We start from the raw sequence: 14,770 nt of genomic DNA, 5'->3' as shown, positions 1-14,770 counted from the left end.
AGGCAAGCTTCAATGCCATACAACTCTCCTTCCGTGGCCTCCAATTGCTCTTAAATACAAGTAAAACTAAATGCATGCTCTTCAACCGATCGCTACCTGCACCTACCCGCCTGTCCAACATCACTACTCTGGACGGCGCTGACTTAGAATACGTGGACAACTACAAATACTTAGGTGTCTGGTTAGACTGTAAACTCTCCTTCCAGACCCATATCAAACATCTCCAATCCAAAGTTAAATCTAGAATTGGCTTCCTATTTTCGCAACAAAGCATCCTTCACTCATGCTGCCAAACATACCCTTGTAAAATTGACCATCCTACCAATCCTCGACTTTGGCGATGTCATTTACAAAATAGCCTCCAATACCCTACTCAACAAATTGGATGCAGTCTATCACAGTGCAATCCGTTTTGTCACCAAATCCCCATATACTACCCACCATTGCGACCTGTACGCTCTCGTTGGCTGGCCCTCGCTTCATACTCGTCGCCAAACCCACTGGCTCCATGTCATCTACAAGACCCTGCTAGGTAAAGTCCCCCCTTATCTCAGCTCGCTGGTCACCATAGCATCTCCCACCTGTAGCACACACTCCAGCAGGTATATCTCTCTAGTCACCCCCAAAACCAATTCTTTCTTTGGCCGCCTCTCCTTCCAGTTCTCTGCTGCCAATGACTGGAACGAACTACAAAAATCTCTTAAATTGGAAACACTTATCTCCCTCACTAGCTTTAAGCACCAACTGTCAGAGCATTTTACAGATTACTGCACCTGTACATAGCCCACCTATAATTTAGCCCAAACAACTACCTCTTTCCCAACTGTATTTAATTTATTTATTTATTTTGCTCCATTGCACCCCATTATTTTTATTTCTACTTTGCACATTCTTCCATTGCAAAACTACCATTCCAGTGTTTTACTTGCTATATTGTATTTACTTTGCCACCATGGCCTTTTTTGCCTTTACCTCCCTTCTCACCTAATTTGCTCACATTGTATATAGACTTGTTTTTTTTTACTGTATTATTGACTGTATGTTTGTTTTACTCCATGTGTAACTCTGTGTCGTTGTATGTGTCGAACTGCTTTGCTTTATCTTGGCCAGGTCGCAATTGTAAATGAGAACTTGTTCTCAACTTGCTTACCTGGTTAAATAAAGGTGAAATAAATAAATAAATAAATAAAGGGTGCCATAGAGCTCTGGTCTAAAGTAGTGTACTATATAGGGAATAGGGTGCCATAGAGCTCTGGTCTAAAGTAGTGCACTATATAGGGAATAGGGTGCCATAGAGCTCTGGTCTAAAGTAGTGCACTATATTTGGGAATAGGGTGCAATAAGGCTATGGTCTAAAATAGTGCACTATATAGGGAAAAGGGTGCCATAGAGCTCTGGTCTAAAGTAGTGAACCTTAATTAGGGAATAGGGTGCCATAGGACTCTGGTCTAAAGTAGTGCACTATATAGGGAATAGGGTGCCATAGGGCCCTGGTCTAAAGTAGTGCACTATGGGGAGCACGTGATGCCGCGGAGCTGAGCAGACGTTGACAAACCGAGCTCTTCAAAGTTATTCCATTATTACCCAAATAACAACGTTGAAACAATATTCGAACATCGGCTGACAAATTGTCAAGTACTTACCTTCCCAAAGAGTCATGGACCTCCGACCGAGAGGCAAGAAGGACGACCAAAACGTCATTGATTCCCAAGATAACAATAATGCTACAGCTAGCAAGATTAGCATTAGCCCTCATAACTCAGACGACAGTTCCAGACTGCTGCTCTCGGCAGCCTCTTGCGAGCCTGTCGACCTGCTGGCTACTCTCCTCCGGGAAATTCAGGATGGTAACAAAGGTCTTTCTCTGAAAAGTTGATAAGAAACCGGCTGAACTCCATTCTTCCATTGACGACCTGAAATCCTCCATGAATGATTTCCTTTTGAGAACGACTGAGGCTGAGTTGCACATTGGCACAGTTGAAGATACCGCCACTCGACATGACCAGGTTCTGATAGAGCTGCAGAAGGACAATGCCTACTTCAAAAACAAGGTAGATCAGATGGAGAACCAGAGTAGACGTAGTAATATCCGTGTGGTGGGATTGAAAGAGGACAGCGAGGGCCGTGGCCCGGTCCATTTCCTCATTCAATGGATCCCGGATGTCCTAGGCATAATCAACTTCACCAAGCCATTGGAAATCAAACGCGCCCACCGAACATCAGTGTCGAAACCCCGGCCAGACGGGGTTCCTCCGTTTCCAGGACAGAGAGAAGATACTGCAACTCACAAGAGCCAAAGGGGACATCACCATCGATAGCAAGAGGGTCAGCCTTTTCCCGGATACGAGCGCGGATCTCGCCAGATGTCGCAAACAGTTCAGACCTGCCGCCAAAGCACTGAAGGAGAAGAACATCACCAGCTACCTCATCCACTCTGCGTGGATGAAAGTTCAGTTCAAAGGCCGAAGCTCTGTCTCTTCAACACACCAGGAGAAGTGTTCACTTTTCTCATAGAACTGAACCGCGTCTGAACCAGGATGGTCTCTCCGGGGGATAAGATGCAGTTTTTTTTAAAGATTTCTTATCCGTGCTGTCCTGGGACTGAACTGCTGATATCATCTTGGAATTTGGATCCGTTTACCCCACTATACGGTCGCTATACGGTCGCTATGCGGTCGCTATACGGTCGCTATACGGTCGCTATGCGGTCGCTATACGGTCGCTATGCGGTCGCTATACGGTCGCTATGCGGTCGCTATGCGGTCGCTATACGGTCGCTATACGGTCGCTATGCGGTCGCTATACGGTCGCTATGCGGTCGCTATACGGTCGCTATGCGGTCGCTATGCGGTCGCTATGCGGTCGCTATACGGTCGCTATGCGGTCGCTATACGGTCGCTATGCGGTCGCTATACGGTCGCTATACGGTCGCTATACGGTCGCTATACGGTCGCTATACGGTCGCGGTCGCTATGCGGTCGCTATGCGGTCGCTATACGGTCGCTATACGGTCGCTATACGGTCGCTGGCGCGGTCGCTATGCGGTCGGCTATGCGGTCGCTATACGGTCGCTATACGGTCGCTATGCGGTCGCTATACGGTCGCTATGCGGTCGCTATGCGGTCGCTATACGGTCGCTATGCGGTCGCTATACGGTCGCTATGCGGTCGCTATACGGTCGCTATGCGGTCGCTATACGGTCGCTATACGGTCGCTATACGGTCGCGGTCGCTATGCGGTCGCTATACGGTCGCTATACGGTCGCTATACGGTCGCTATACGGTCCCTATGCGGTCGCTATGCGGTCGGTATGCGGTCGCTATGCGGTCGCTATACGGTCGCTATACGGTCGCTATACGGTCGCTATACGGTCGCTATGCGGTCGCTATACGGTCGCTATACGGTCGCTATGCGGTCGCTATGCGGTCGCTATACGGTCGCTATGCGGTCGCTATACGGCGCTATGCGGTCGCTATGCGGTCGCTATGCGGTCGCTATACGGTCGCTATGGGGTGGCTATACGGTCGCTATGCGGTCGCTATACGGTCGCTATACGGTCCCTATACGGTCGCTATAATTGATTTGTACATTTTCAACTAACCATTTTTTCCCCCCCGGTGTGAGTTCTATTACATTTACAGAAGACTTTTGGTTTAGTCATTATCCACTGGACGAAGCAAATTAGTGGGCTTAGGCCCACCGCTTTCCCCCCATTTATGTCTCTCCTCTCCTGAAAAGAGACCCTTACTGGGGCAGCCCTTACTGTGGACAGTAAATATTCAGCCATAAATGTCTATTCACAACGTTTGTTTTCAATTTAGTTTACGCCAAGGTTTAGCTAGTAAGAGCAAGATGGAAAGCGAGCAGCAACGTATCTCTACAAGTGTATTCATGTTTGATTATTGGGATTGTTGTTTTAGTCCGACAAACGGGGTTTGTTTTCCTGTGTTTATTGTTTTGTTTTCCTGTGTTTATTGTTTTTGTTTTCCTGTGTTTATTGTTTTTGTTTTCCTGTGTTTATTGTTTTTGTTTTCCTGTGTTTATTGTTTTTGTTTTCCTGTGTTTATTGTTTTTGTTTTCCTGTGTTTATTGTTTTTGTTTTCCTGTGTTTATTGTTTTTGTTTTCCTGTGTTTATTGTTTTTGTTTTCCTGTGTTTATTGGTTTTTGTTTTCCTGTGTTTATTGTTTTTGTTTTCCTGTGTTTATTGTTTTTGTTTTCCTGTGTTTATTGTTTTTGTTTTCCTGTGTTTATTGTTTTTGTTTTCCTGTGTTTATTGTTTTGTTTTCTTATGTTTATTGTTTTGTTTTCCTGTGTTTATTGTTTTTGTTTTCCTGTGTTTATTGTTTTGTTTTCTTATGTTTATTGTTTTGTTTTCTTATGTTTATTGTTTTGTTTTCCTGTGTTTATTGTTTTTGTTTTCCTGTGTTTATTGTTTTTGTTTTCCTGTGTTTATTGGTTTTTGTTTTCCTGTGTTTATTGTTTTTGTTTTCCTGTGTTTATTGTTTTTGTTTTCCTGTGTTTATTGTTTTGTTTTGTTTATTGTTGTTTCCTTCCTAAAGAGACACATTGGTCACTTCAGTGTTCAAACTAAAGATGAAACATTTCCTATTACTATTTACATATGAGGGATTACCATTCGGTTACACATTTGAAACCCAACCTGTTTACTCCACTAAAATATGTCACATTCAGCGTAAAAGGTCTTAACAGCCCGATTAAGAGGAAAAGAGTCTATACATACCTTAAGAAATTAAAGGCTGACATTGTGTTTTTACAAGAAACGCATCTTACAGCCAGTGAACACAAGAAATTGAAGAGGGAAAGGGTAGGACAGGTTTTTGTGTCCTCTTTTAACTCCAAAGCAAGAGGAACTGCAATTTTGCTAAGTAGACACACATCCCCTTCTGTGTCAACAACACCATCTCTGATCCTTCTGGCAGGTTTGTTTTGGTGCAGGGGCATATGTTTTCAGAGTCTTGGACCCTATTGCATATTTATGCTCCTAACTTCGATGACCAAATGTTTATTCAGAATGTCTTCCTTCAGGTTGCTCAAGCACCACCTGGATGGCTACTGGTTGGAGGAGATTTGAATTTTTGTTTAGATACAGTTCCTGATAGGTCCTCTGATAAACCCTCACTTCTTACCAAAGCTGGCAAGCTCACCATGTCATTCATGAAAGATCTTAATTTACTAGACATCTGGAGACAGTTGCACCCACAGGATAGGGACTACTCTTTTTATTCACACCCACACACATAGATAACTTCTTACTATCGACCCAACTGTTTCATAGAGTGTTAGATGTCGAGTATCTCCCCAGATTGCTTAGTGACCATTCTCCTCTGGTATTATCAATCTCCATTCCTACCAAGGTAAATGGAGCATATAGATGGAGACTAAATTCTACACTCCTAAAGCAATTTTGTGCATTCATCAAAGAGCAGATCAATATTTTTACTTTGACAAACAAACCCTCATGACAGTTTCATTCTTTGGGACACATTGAAAGCCTATCTGAGGGGACAGATCTTTTCCTATACTAAAGGGCTGAAGAGAAAACACGGTGTGGAACTGAATGTCCTTGAATCTGAAATCTCTGAGCTAGAGAAAACCTACCAAAAAGGCCCGACTAAAGATCGATACAGGCTTTTGGTAAATAAAAAACAGAAATATAATATTCTGAACACATATCAAGCTGAGAGGGCCATCACTAAATCAAAACAGCGTTATTACGAGCTTGGAGAGAAAGCACACAAAGTATTGGCATGGCAACTGAAATCAGAGGAAAGTAAGAGGACAATTAATGCCAGAGAAACTCTTACTAAAGAGATATCTTTCCACCCTACTGAAATTAATGATACTTTTAAGAAATACTATGAAGACCTCTACACTTCCCAATCAAGCGATGATCTATCAGAGATCGACTCCTTTCTCTCCTCTCTCCTCTCTCAACCTCCCATGCCTGTCAGGGGAAGACAGAGTGAACGGTTCCTGAATTGTTGGAGGCCATTAAATCCTTACCTTCTAATAAATCTCCTGGGGAGGATGGCTTCCCTCCAGAGTTCTATAAAGAATTTAGGGAGCTGTTGGTCCACTACCTTATGGAGGTACTTAAAAAAGCCGGGAAAGACAACTGCTTTCCAGAGTCTTTCTCTCAAGCAGTGGTTGCTGTAATCCACAGGAAAGGGAAAAACCCGCTAAAGTGCGCCTCCTATAGACCAATCTCTCTCCTTAACACAGATTGTAAACTGGTCACCAAGATGCTGTCTAAGAGACTGGAGTCATGTCTTCCCCTGTTGGTCAACCCAGATAAGACTGGCTTCATAATTAATAGATTGTCCTCCAATAATCTCAGAAGGTTCTTTGATATAATTCACCTTGCTAACAAAAACAAAATACCTAGTGTCGCAGTCTCCCTCGACGCTGAAAAGGCCTTTGATAGGGTTGAATGGCCATACCCCTTTCGCGTCTTGGAAAAAGTTTGGTTTAGGTACCGTGTTTGTACATTTGAGAAAATCACTCTACAAATCTCCTAAAGCTAGGATTGCTACCAATGGGATTACTTCCTCTTCTTTCCCTCTCTATAGGGGGAACAGACAAGGTTGCCCAATTAGCCCCCACCATCGAACCGTTGGCTGAGGCTATTGGCCCTGACATACATGCCTTTGAGGTGGGCCCCCATACCCATAAGTTATCACTCTTTGCGGACGACCTTATCTTATTTCTAACAAGCCCAGAACACTCCCTCTCTCACTTGCAGATCCTACTACAGTGTTATAGTTCTTTCTCTGGATATAAGGTCCATTTTGATAAAAGCGAAATCGTACCGTTGTCTGTCTTTGACCATCATTACCATCAAGCATAAGTTTCCTTTTAGATGGTCGCCTATGGGCTTCACATATTTGGGCATAATGGTGGATGGTAACCTGAACAACCTCTATAAACTCAATCTGGCCAGTTTGTTGCAAAAGGTGGAGGTTGACCTTTGTAAATGGATGGACTTGCCTCTCACTCTACTGGGTAGAATAAATGTAATTAATGTCCTGCCCAGATTTCTATATTTGGTTCAATCTCTCCCTATCCCTCCTATGTTTTCCAGAATAGTAACTTTAGACCATGGTCTGATAAGGGGATCACTCTTCTGGAACACGAGGAGGGAGTTCTCATGTCTTTTGATCAGCTGAAACAGAAATACCACTTGCCTAACAGGGACTTATTTAGCTACCTACAACTACGAAACTTTATTAGGGTGACTCTCAAGGGACAATGGACCCTACCTAAGATGTCACCTATTGAACAACTCTGCCACGCAGACCAACCACTGTTCAAGACCATTTCCCGTGTTTACGATGCTCTTATGTCAGGACTAACACTACCTGGGCTAGATAAACCCCGACTTAGATGGGAGAAAGATCTGGGTATTGATCTTGATGAGGATCTATGGAGTGACCTATGCAGGGATGGTGTTACATCCACATTGAACTCCAGATACAGACTGATCCAGTTTAATTTCCTCCATCAGCTCTATATCACCCCATCTAGACTGCACAAGTTCAACCCAGATATCTCCTCCCTATGTTTTAGATGTGGTTCAAAACTACACGGTTTCTGGCAGGGGGTATGCGATACCATATCCTCAATTCAAGGGGTTGCATTCCCTTTAGACCTGGAGGTCTGTCTACTGGGTAACTTTACTAGCTCCAATCTTAGGCAAAGCCATACTATAAAGCTAACAGAAATATTGCTAGCGATGGCCAAGAAATGTATTGCCTTGAAATGGAAATCGGATTCCTCCCCTGCCAGTTGCAATGTGACTATCGGAAGTTAATATCCCTTTGGAGAAAATCACTTACTGCTTGAGGAATTAAGTTAAAGACATTTTACAGAATTTGTCAACCTTTTATTGACTGTATGGAGAATCTCCCCCCTCATCACATTGATTGAATCGCTATATAATCCTTATATAATGTTTAACACGTAATGTATAATATGTAGCCGTTATTTTGGCAGTTTGTTTATATGATCCAATGTCTCATTATTATTATGTTTTTTATTTTACTTCAGTGTGGCTTTTTTATTATGACTATAATGTGGATAAAGAGTTACCTTATGTTTGTATATATAATTATAATTTTTTTTAAACAATTTTGTTACGCTAATCTGTTACTGTCACTGGGCCCTATTGCTGTCTAATATATTTTCACTTTTGTTTTGAATGTTCTTAATTGGAAAATGCAAAAATCAAATATAATTTTTTACATTTTTTAAAAAGTAGTTCACTATGTAGGGAATAGGGTGCCAGAGAGCTCTGGTTAAAAGTAGTTCACTATTTAGGGAATAGGGTGCCAGAGAGCTCTGGTTAAAAGTAGTTCACTATTTAGGGAATAGGGTGCCAGAGAGCTCTGGTTAAAAGTAGTTCACTATTTAGGGAATAGGGTGCCAGAGAGCTCTGGTTAAAAGTAGTACGCTATAAAGGGAATAGGGTGCCATTTCGGATGCAGAGCCCAGATCTAAAGCCCTAAATCCCTCGCCCCGGGCCGTGTTAGCTAGCATCACACCCTGCTCCAGAAGTCTATCTGTCACGACTTCAGCCAGCCGAAGTCGGCTCCTCTCCTTGTTTGGGCGGCGTTCGGCGGTCTACGTCGTTTTCAGTCCCCAATCAATTTATATGTATGTATCCCTCTGTCCCCCATCATGTCTTTGTGTAAGATTGTTTGTGTTACGTGTATTTTGATAGTGGATATTGTTACGCGCATCACTTTTTGTTTTGGGCACATTTTATGTTACTTTGTGCTGTCATTTTGGACCGGAATAAAAAGTGCGCCTGTTCACTACACTCTGCTCTCCTGCACCTGACTTCGCCTCCAATACACACTCCTAACACCCTCTCTGTAAAACACACAGATACATATCATTGAACTTCTAAGCATTTCTCCTTTGTTGATTATTACAGTAACAGATAATCACCTCATCAGTTCTCTGTGATGTGTTACCGTGCCTATTTCTTCTCATTCTACCTGTTTCCACCAACAGCCAGTCCCACAGCCAGTCCACAGCCAGTCCCACAGACAGTCCCACAGCCAGTCCCACAGCCATTCCAACAGCCAGTCCACAGCCAGTGCCACAGCCAGTCCCACAACCAGTCCCACAGCCAGTCCACAGCCAGTCCCACAGCCAGTCCCACAGCCAGTCCCACAACCAGTCCCACAGCCAGTCCCACAGCCAGTCCCACAGCCAGTCCATAGCCAGTCCCACAACCAGTCCCACATCCAGACCCACAGCCAGTCCCACAGCCAGTCCCACAGCCAGTCTCACAGCCAGTCCCACAACCAGTCCCACAGCCAGTCCCACAGCCAGTCCCACAACCAGTCCCACAACCAGTCCCACAGCCAGTCCCACAGCCAATCCAACAACCAGTCCCACAACCAGGCCCACAGCCAGTCCCACAGCCAGTCACTCCCGAGTGGCACAGTGATCCAAGGCACTGCATCTCAGTGCAAGAGGCGCCACTACAGTCCCTGGTTCGATTCCAGGCTGTATCACATCCGGTCGTGATTGGGTTTGCTAAATTAAATAAAGGTTATATAAAAATATATAAATGAATTAAGCCACTTGTTGGTTTGTGTATAGAGCTCAGTCTTATACTGAAGCAGTCAGGATAAATGCCTCCCTAGATTAAAGTTTTATTGTCACATGCACAAGTACAGTGAAATGCTTAACTTGCATGGTCTTAAAGTGAAATGACACCCAGTCATTGTTTCCCAACCACAACCTGTCCTTAATCTGACAGCCAGTCTTTAAGAGGTGACCAACGATCCATTTTAACATCCCTCCTCCAGCCTTTCATCCACAGGACAACACACGACAGCACAGCATCTCTCCACTCATTTTTTGCTCTGCGGTAAATCCATCATGATTTAGCTGCTAGCTGATTAAATTATGGAGTGGAACTAAGGACCAGGGAACTAAGGACCATGGAACTAAGCTGATTAAGGAGTGGAACTAAGGACCAGGGAACTAAGGACCAGGGAACTAAGGACCAGGGAACCAGGCTGATTAAGGAGTGGAACTAAGGACCAGGGAACCAAGCTGATTAAGGAGTGGAACTAAGGGCCAGGGAACCAAGCTGATTAAGGAGTGGAACTAAGGACCAGGGAACCAAGCTGCTTAAGGAGTGGAACTAAGGACCAGGGAATCAAGCTGATTAAGGAGTGGAACTAAGGACCAGGGAACCAGGCTGATTAAGGAGTGGAACTAAGACCAGGGAACTAAGGACCAGGGAACCAAGCTGATTAAGGAGTGGAACTAAGGACCAGGGAACTAAGGACCAGGGAACTAAGGACCAGGAAACCAAGCTGATTAAATTATGGAGTGGAACTAAGGACCAGGGAACTAAGGACCAGGGAACTAAGACCAGGGAACTAAGGACCAGTGAACCAGGCTGATTAAGGAGTGGAACTAAGGACCAGGGAACTAAGGACCAGGGAACTAAGGACCAGGGAACTAAGACCAGGGAACTAAGGACCAGTGAACCAGGCTGATTAAGGAGTGGAACTAAGGACCAGGGAACTAAGGACCAGGGAGCTAAGGACCAGGAAACCAAGCTGATTAAATTATGGAGTGGAACTAAGGACCAGGGAACCAAGCTGATTAAGGAGTGGAACTAAGGACCAGGGAACCAAGCTGATTAAGGAGTGGAACTAAGACCAGGGAACTAAGGACCAGGGAACCAAGCTGATTAAGGAGTGGAACTAAGGACCAGGGTGCCAGGCTGATTAAGGAGTGGAACTAAGACCAGGGAACTAAGGACCAGGGAACTAAGACCAGGGAACCAAGCTGATTAAGGAGTGGAACTAAGGACCAGGGTGCCAAGCTGATTAAGGAGTGGAACTAAGACCAGGGAACTAAGGACCAGGGAACCAAGCTGATTAAGGAGTGGAACTAAGGACCAGGGAACTAAGGACCAGGGAACTAAGGACCAGGGAACAACTAAGACCAGGGAACTAAGGACCAGGGAACCAGGCTGATTAAGGAGTGGAACTAAGGACCAGGGAACTAAGGACCAGGGAACTAAGGACCAGGAAACCAAGCTGATTAAATTATGGAGTGGAACTAAGGACCAGGGAACCAAGCTGATTAAGGAGTGGAACTAAGGACCAGGGAACTAAGGACCAGGGAACCAAGCTGATTAAGGAGTGGAACTAAGACCAGGGAACCAAGCTGATTAAGGAGTGGAACTAAGACCAGGGAACTAAGGACCAGGGAACCAAGCTGATTAAGGAGTGGAACTAAGGACCAGGGTGCCAGGCTGATTAAGGAGTGGAACTAAGACCAGGGAACCAAGCTGATTAAGGAGTGGAACTAAGGACCAGGGTGCCAGGCTGATTAAGGAGTGGAACTAAGACCAGGGAACTAAGGACCAGGGAACTAAGACCAGGGAACCAAGCTGATTAAGGAGTGGAACTAAAGACCAGGGTGCCAAGCTGATTAAGGAGTGGAACTAAGGACCAGGGTACCAGGCTGATTAAGGAGTGGAACTAAGGACCAGGGTCCCAAGCTGATTAAGGAGTGGAACTAAGGACCAGGGAACCAAGCTGATTAAGGAGTGGAACTAAGGACCAGGGAACTAAGGACCAGGGAACCAAGCTGATTAAGGAGTGGAACTAAGGACCAGGGAACCAAGCTGATTAATGAGTGGAACTAAGGACCAGGAAACCAAGCTGATTAAGGAGTGGAACTAAGACCAGGGAACTAAGGACCAGGGAACCAGGCTGATTAAGGAGTGGAACTAAGGACCAGGGTGCCAAGCTGATTAAGGAGTGGAACTAAGGACCAGGGAACTAAGGACCAGGGAACTAAGGACCAGGGAACCAAGCTGATTCAGGAGTGGAACTAAGGACCAGGGAACCAAACTGATTCAGGAGTGGAACTAAGGACCAGGGAACCAGGCTGATTAAGGAGTGGAACTAAGATCAGGGAACTAAGGACCAGGGAACCAGGCTGATTAAGGAGTGGAACTAAGGACCAGGGTGCCAAGCTGATTAAGGAGTGGAACTAAGGACCAGGGAACTAAGGACCAGGGAACTAAGGACCAGGGAACCAAGCTGATTAAGGAGTGGAACTAAGGACCAGGGAACTAAGACCAGGGAACCAAGCTGATTAAGGAGTGGAACTAAGACCAGGGAACCAAGTTGATTAAGGAGTGGAACTAAGGACCAGGGAACCAAGCTGATTAAGGAGTGGAACTAAGGACCAGGGAACCAAGCTAAACGTGATATCTTTATTGTCTGAATGTAATACTTGATGGTTTGCAGACGTCCCTTGGAACAGGGATTGGAACTGACTCCTCCCCCTATAGTTTCTGTGGAACCTTCGTTCAGTCAGTTGATTTTGGGGTTATGTACATTTTGTTCCTGCACGTTAGATCCAACTTTTTTTTAAGTTAAGAATTTATAAGACAGTCCTTTGTAAGACAGTCCTTTATAATAAGACAGTCCTTTATAATAAGACAGTCCTTTATAATAAGACAGTCCTTTATAATAAGACAGTCCTTTATAAGACAGTCCTTTATAAGACAGTCCTTTATAAGACAGTCCTTTATAATAAGACAGTCCTTTATAATAAGACAGTCCTTTATTATAAGACAGTCCTTTATATAAGACAGTCCTTTATAAGACAGTCCTTTATAATAAGACAGTCCTTTATAATAAGACAGTCCTTTATAATAAGACAGTCCTTTATAATAAGACAGTCCTTTATAAGACAGTCCTTTATAAGACAGTCCTTTATAAGACAGTCCTTTATAATAAGACAGTCCTTTATAAGACAGTCCTTTATAGTAAGACAGTCCTTTATAGTAAGACAGTCCTTTATAATAAGACAGTCCTTTATAAGACAGTCCTTTATAATAAGACAGTCCTTTATAAGACAGTCCTTTTATAAGACATAAGACAGTCCTTTATAATAAGAAAGTCCTTTATAAGACAGTCCTTTATAAGACATAAGACAGTCCTTTATAATAAGACAGTCCTTTATAAGACAGTCCTTTATAAGACAGTCCTTTATAAGACAGTCCTTTATAATAAGACAGTCCTTTATAATAAGACAGTCCTTTATAAGACAGTCCTTTATAAGACAGTCCTTTATAATAAGACAGTCCTTTATTATAAGACAGTCCTTTATAAGACAGTCCTTTATAAGACAGTCCTTTATAAGACAGTCCTTTATAAGACAGTCCTTTATAATAAGACAGTCCTTTATAATAAGACAGTCCTTTATAAGACAGTCCTTTATAAGACAGTCCTTTATAAGACAGTCCTTTATAATAAGACAGTCCTTTAATAAGACAGTCCTTTATAAGACAGTCCTTTATAATAAGACAGTCCTTTATAAGACAGTCCTTTATAAGACAGTCCTTTTAATAAGACAGTCCTTTATATAAGACAGTCCTTTATAATAAGACAGTCCTTTAAAAGACAGTCCTTTAAGACAGTCCTTTATAATAAGACAGTCCTTTATAATAAGACAGTCCTTACAAGACATAAGACAGTCCTTTATAATAAGACAGTCCTTTTAATAAGACAGTCCTTTATAATAAGACAGTCCTTTAATAAGACAGTCCTTATATAAGACAGTCCTTTATAAGACAGTCCTTTATAAGACAGTCCTTTTGTAAGACAGTCCTTTATAATAAGACAGTCCTTTATAAGACAGTCCTTTGTAAGACAGTCCTTTATAATAAGACAGTCCTTTATAAGACAGTCCTTTATAATAAGACAGTCCTTTATAATAAGACAGTCCTTTATAAGACAGTCCTTTATAAGACAGTCCTTTGTAAGACAGTCCTTTATAATAAGACAGTCCTTTATAATAAGACAGTCCTTTATAATAAGACAGTCCTTTATAATAAGACAGTCCTTTATAAGACAGTCCTTTATAAGACAGTCCTTTATAATAAGACAGTCCTTTGTAAGACAGTCCTTTATAATAAGAAAGTCCTTTATAAGACAGTCCTTTATAAGACAGTCCTTTATAATAAGACAGTCCTTTATAAGACAGTCCTTTATAAGACAGTCCTTTGTAAGACAGTCCTTTATAATAAGACAGTCCTTTATAATAAGACAGTCCTTTATAAGACAGTCCTTTATAAGACAGTCCTTTGTAATAAGACAGTCCTTTATAATAAGACAGTCCTTTATAATAAGACAGTCCTTTGTAAGACAGTCCTTTATAATAAGAAAGTCCTTTATAAGACAGTCCGTTGTAAGACATTCCTTTATAATAAGACAGTCCTTTGTAATAAGACAGTCCTTTATAAGACAGTCCTTTATAAGACAGTTCTTTGTAAGACAGTCCTTTATAATAAGACAGTCCTTTAAAAGACAGTCCTTTATAAGACAGTCCTTTGTAAGACAGTCCTTTATAAGACAGTCCTTTGTAAGACAGTCCTTTATAATAAGACAGTCCTTTATAATAAGACATTCCTTTATAATAAGACAGTCCTTTACAATAAGACAGTCCTTTAAAAGACCGTTCTTTGTAAGACAGTCCTTTATAATAAGATAGTCCTTTACAAGACAGTCCTTTGTAAGACAGTCCTTTATAAGACAGTCCTTTATAAGACAGTCCTTTATAATAAGACAGTCCTTTATAATAAGACAGTCCTTTGTAATAAGACAGTCCTTTATAGTAAGACAGTCCTTTATAAGACAGTCCTTTATAAGACAGTCCTTTGTAAGACAGTCCTTTATAATAAGACAGTCCTTT

General features: G+C 42.7%; 1 protein-coding gene across 1 annotated transcript in view; it reads right to left on the bottom strand.

The window, feature by feature from the left end:
• The window catches only part of LOC115123952 (fibronectin type III domain-containing protein 4-like), a 43,827-nt gene extending 42,168 nt beyond the window's left edge, over nucleotides 1–1,659 (bottom strand). Inside the window, exon 1 of the mRNA XM_065026092.1 lies at nucleotides 1,644–1,659. Within this exon, the coding sequence (XP_064882164.1) occupies nucleotides 1,644–1,659 (16 nt within the window). The remainder of the gene's footprint in view (nucleotides 1–1,643) is intronic.
• Between the last annotated feature and the right edge of the window lie 13,111 nt (nucleotides 1,660–14,770).

The sequence above is a fragment of the Oncorhynchus nerka genome, linkage group LG13 (assembly GCF_034236695.1).
Source record: "Oncorhynchus nerka isolate Pitt River linkage group LG13, Oner_Uvic_2.0, whole genome shotgun sequence".
Lineage (NCBI taxonomy): Eukaryota > Metazoa > Chordata > Actinopteri > Salmoniformes > Salmonidae > Oncorhynchus > Oncorhynchus nerka.
This window is presented reverse-complemented; position numbering and strand designations above follow the sequence as displayed.